This window comes from Nicotiana sylvestris, chromosome 1 (assembly GCF_000393655.2).
Source record: "Nicotiana sylvestris chromosome 1, ASM39365v2, whole genome shotgun sequence".
Taxonomy (NCBI): domain Eukaryota; kingdom Viridiplantae; phylum Streptophyta; class Magnoliopsida; order Solanales; family Solanaceae; genus Nicotiana; species Nicotiana sylvestris.
In genome coordinates this window covers 168,706,449-168,711,199 of record NC_091057.1, presented here as the reverse complement: position 1 = coordinate 168,711,199, position 4,751 = coordinate 168,706,449, and the positions used below count along the sequence as shown (strand labels likewise).

The 4,751-nt window shown below is 33.4% G+C and overlaps 1 protein-coding gene across 1 annotated transcript; it reads left to right on the top strand.

Moving 5' to 3' along the window:
- Nucleotides 1–1,017: 1,017 nt before the first annotated feature.
- LOC104222616 (SPX domain-containing protein 3) lies at nt 1,018–3,675 on the top strand. The gene is made up of 3 exons (XM_009773893.2): nt 1,018–1,408; nt 2,333–2,498; nt 3,060–3,675. The coding sequence occupies exons 1-3, from the start codon at nt 1,163–1,165 to the stop codon at nt 3,431–3,433; spliced, it is 786 nt and encodes a 261-aa protein (XP_009772195.1). The 5' UTR covers nt 1,018–1,162; the 3' UTR covers nt 3,434–3,675.
- Nucleotides 3,676–4,751: the final 1,076 nt, after the last annotated feature.

Sequence of the window (4,751 nt, the reverse complement as noted above, 5' to 3'; positions counted from 1 at the left end):
CAGATTTAGAGAAACAAAAGAAGTCAAGACTCCAAGATTTTAATAAGGTTAGCTAGGATTTAGGACACACCAATCCAATATGGTTTATTAATTTTTTTATTATACGTAAAAGGAAGGGAAAGAATTACTAGATAAGAGATCGAACCCTCATCAATAAGGCAAAAGTTCGTCCAATCAATTAACCAGACTACATTAATTTTGATTTTCAAGATTTTTCATGTGGGTGAACAAAATTAGTATAACTACTAGTCTATTACTACTAGAGGATTTGACAAGTCTTGTTTTAAACTGTCCAATTCTTGAAACCCTTGAATTTGAAGGCAAGAAAAAGTCACCCAACCAAATAGTCCCAAAAGAGTTTGAATATATATTACTTTTTTTTAGACTATACTACTTCCTCCATCTGATATTATCAGTCGTAGTTATTAAAAATAATTATCTCAAATTATTTGTCACCTTAGAAGTTCAATACAAAATTAATTATCTTTTTTTATCTTTAGTAATTGAAGACTACACACATGTCAATTATGAATAATATTAGGCGAATGGAGTATTAGACTAATGAGCAATTCCTGTGAAGTATAAAGAACCCCAAGCTAATATATTCCCATTTTGGTTTTCTCTTTTCCCCGCACTCCCACGGAAGATTCCAAAATCCAAAGAATCATCCATTCTCCGATTCCCAATAACATAACCCCATTGCTAATATAACAGTCACAGCCTTGACTACAATTGATTTGATCTTTGCCACGTCACTACACTTAATTATTCAACGGCTGCGATTTGTTCATTTGTATCACTATCATGTGAGAGATGACTCTCACATTAACTATAGTGTTGAAAAAGAAAGAGTCATTTACGAATATGCTGAGAATTCTCTTACTTCAGCTACCCCTTTTTTATTTCACTTTTTTTTTTTTCTTTTTTCAAAAACTGTCATTCAACACGCCAAGCATATGCTTTCTAAATATTCTTACTTCCTTCTTTTTTACTTGTTAAAAACCAGCCCCTACTTCTTGTTTTCTTTTGCTTATTACACACACACTATTCTCCTCTTCTCCCTTCAATATATATTTTCTTATTTTTGTAGCATTTTTTTTCTCAAATTTAGGCCAAAGGGTATTGCTTTTTTATTATATATATATATATAAAAAGTATAGCAATGAAATTTGGGAAGAGGTTGAAGCAACAGATTCAAGAAACATTACCGGGGTGGCGTGACAAGTTCTTGTCATATAAGGATTTGAAAAAATTGGTGAAGTTGATTTCTTCTGCTTCACCAATGATCAGTGGATCTTTGGAATATGGTAAGGCAGAGGCTGAGTTTGTGTATTTGTTGAATAATGAGATTGACAAGTTCAATGCTTTCTTTATGGAACAAGAAGAGGATTTCATTATTCGACATAAGGTATGGCACCAATATTTAACAGACTCAAAAACATTACTTCCTCTAGTGAGGTGAATATAAGGGGGCTTGAGTTAGGTGAGTCAAAAATTGCTAAACTGTTTATTGAGTTAATAATAATATTTATTATAGTGTTAAAAAAATTTCAATTCATACATTAGTGAGTTGTGGGTCCTACAACTATCTTATAGTCCTCTGTTTGTTTAGTTTTGCTTATTTTTAGTCTTCTCTTCATTTATTTCCTATCATTTTGGGCTTCAAATAAGATAAAAGGAAATATCGTAAAAATGTATAAACTTTATATATTTTATATATATAATATACATAAAACTATATACAAAAAGTATAGGAGTATATTTTTTGATCTACTGTTTTGAAAGCGGTTATAGAATATTAAGATAAAAACCAATTGTGGCTAACCTAGTACTTAGTCCAAAAGTAGTCACAAGCCACCTACTCTACCTTTGTCCTAGAAGGCTTGTTATATATACACCACAGGGGACGAAGCATCTTTATGGAATAAACTCAAAGATGCCACAATCTTAATGTACTCTGTTTTTTCCGAAACTTTTGCAGAGCTCTTCCCTTTTTTTTCTCTCTCTTTTCCTTTTAAATAAAAATAACTTTTAAATATTAGCCTCATATATAATTCTTGATGAAAAAGTTGGTCCAACATTGATAGTACATTTTTTTTATATAAATGACAAATAAATAAAATAAAAAAAGAATAGAATGAGAAATTTGTATATAAAGGGGAAATTAATTTGGAACCGTGGTACCAACTTGAATCACTACATTTTTTTTACTGTTGGTCATCAGATTACAATTTCACATTATTCTGCATTGACGTCTTCGATTGCTTTCTTCAGGATATTCCGCCAGATAATACAAAGAGAGATTGATAAAATATTCATGTTTGATATGCAGGAGCTGCAACAGAGGATAGGGAAAGTAATTGATACTTGGGGGTCAAATGGGAGCCAACCATCTGAGACAGATTACAAAGAGGAAATGGCAATGATCAGAAAAGACATTGTTGACTTCCATGGTGAAATGGTCCTCTTAATGAACTATAGTAACATTAACTACACAGGTAAATTGTAAAGGACACTACTTAATTTTTTCCAATATCAATATGACCAATTTCTGATCTAGCAAGAAAACCTCTAATATATGGATCGATTTTACTTATATACACTAAAAAGGCAATCCGGTGCACTAAGCTTCCGATATGCGCAGAGTCCGGGGAAGGATCATAAGGTTCCATTGTACGTAGTCTTACGCTGCATTTAACATATTAAATTAAGAGACTATTTTCACGGCTCGAACCCGTGACCTCTTGGTCACATGGTTACACTATCAGCTTAATTTAACGTGTTCAAGCCGGTCGTCTGCTTTATTCTTCAAGTACTCCTTATTAGTTTCACTGCATGTAGTTATCTTTTTAGTCCTGACCTAATAATGTAAAAATTATTTTATGTTGTCAAAAGTATAGTCATCAAAATGTAAATCAAGTCATTTATTAGCCTAAAGTATGTCTAGAGAATGTGGAAAGGATTCAAGAGGTCTTGATTTCCCTCAAAGCTGAAAAAATAGACAAAAATCAAGAATATTTTATCTAATAATGTAACTTATTATCACCTTATTTTTATAGGGTTGGCTAAGATATTGAAGAAGTATGACAAGAGAACAGGTGGATTACTGCGCTCGCCCTATATACAGAAGGTGCTTCACCAGCCATTCTTCACAACTGACCTAATTTCAAAGCTGGTAAAAGAGTGTGAAAGCACCATAGACTCAGTATTTCCACCTTGTGAAGAAAAAATAAGTAACCAGTTAGGAGAAAGAGAAGCAATAAGAGTAGCAGGAGAAGGAATTTTTAGGAACACAGTAGCAGCTCTTTTGACAATGCAAGAAATCAGAAAAGGCAGCTCTACTTATGGCCGATTCTCTTTGCCACCTCTCAACTTGCCAGAATCTGATGTTACTCTGTCTTTGCAGCTCAATTCTCCCATAGCAATACCCTAGCACGTTTTGATGTATTATATATATTATGTTACACTTACATATCAATCAGTATTCATTAGCAGTAACACGCCTTTTTCCTTTTTGGAGAAAAACATGTCATTTAGCAATGATATCTAGTATCTTTGTTTGATACTAGTATGTAAGCAAAATAGAGGTGCCATATGTAGGCAAGTAATTTTAATGTAGATCCTCATATGACACGTCCATGAAATGAATGAATTGGTCATATCCTTCAAGCCTGAGTTGGTCCTTTCACCTTTTCACCTCACATGAATGAATGGGTCCTTCCACCTTATTTTTATGTACACATGCTATGCTATGATGTAATCGTTTCTCGATTTGTGCGTGTCATCCTTGCGCAGGGGCGATACAATCTATGTCCCTGAAGAAACGCATGATGCATCCAGTCTATTTGTGTTTGTGTGGTATTGTGATTAAAAATCTTTATATTGTCGGTGTATGTATTAACGATGATAATGTCACCGAACTATACAATTGCCATATGATTGAATAAATTCATGTTATAACTCATGATTAGATGAGTTTTAAATAAAATGGTTCAATTTAAATATGTACGTCCCTCGGCCCTGCTCAAGTAGCGCAACTACATACAACAATTCAGATCAATCAATATCATGCTATCACCCATCATCTTTTACTTTGGCTAATAAGATTAGAATAAGTTCCATTACCTTAAGTAGTTCCCTTTTGAAGTTTTGAAGATTTACAAGTCACAGAAATGGCTGAAAGAATCTCCATTAAAAGGGAACCAAAGTTTAAAGTTATTCGCAACTAACCGATTCACCCAGAGATTTTTAGTGCAAAGAAAGGCCAAAAAGAAAATTTTGGTTATTGCCCTTGCTTTTGCGAGGTTCCTTTTTATGCTTTGTTTACCCAGTCCCTACTCTCCAACCCTTTGTTTCTGCAACTTTGCTCCACTTTTGCAAGAAAAGGACATGACTAATTAGCACTGGAGTTGCAATTTTGCGCTATTTGACTACATAACGTAACACTTGCTGCTGATTAACTTTGGTACATTGAGGAGATGGAAAATTGGTACATTTAAGTAACACTGGAGTTACTTAAATATTATGCGTATGAAATTTTTTTACTCTGTATATAGAAGGTAAACTTTCCTAGATCAATCTGTTGAAATATAGTTCAATGAAAAGGTTTCATGGCATATGTATGTAATAACGAAAAGTATTTGGACTTTAATTTGGTGCGGGGATATTGTTTGCTAATGTTTTGAGAAGTAAGAAGTGACAAATGAGACTTAATTAATCACATATTGGCGCGAGCAAGTGATACGAAGGAG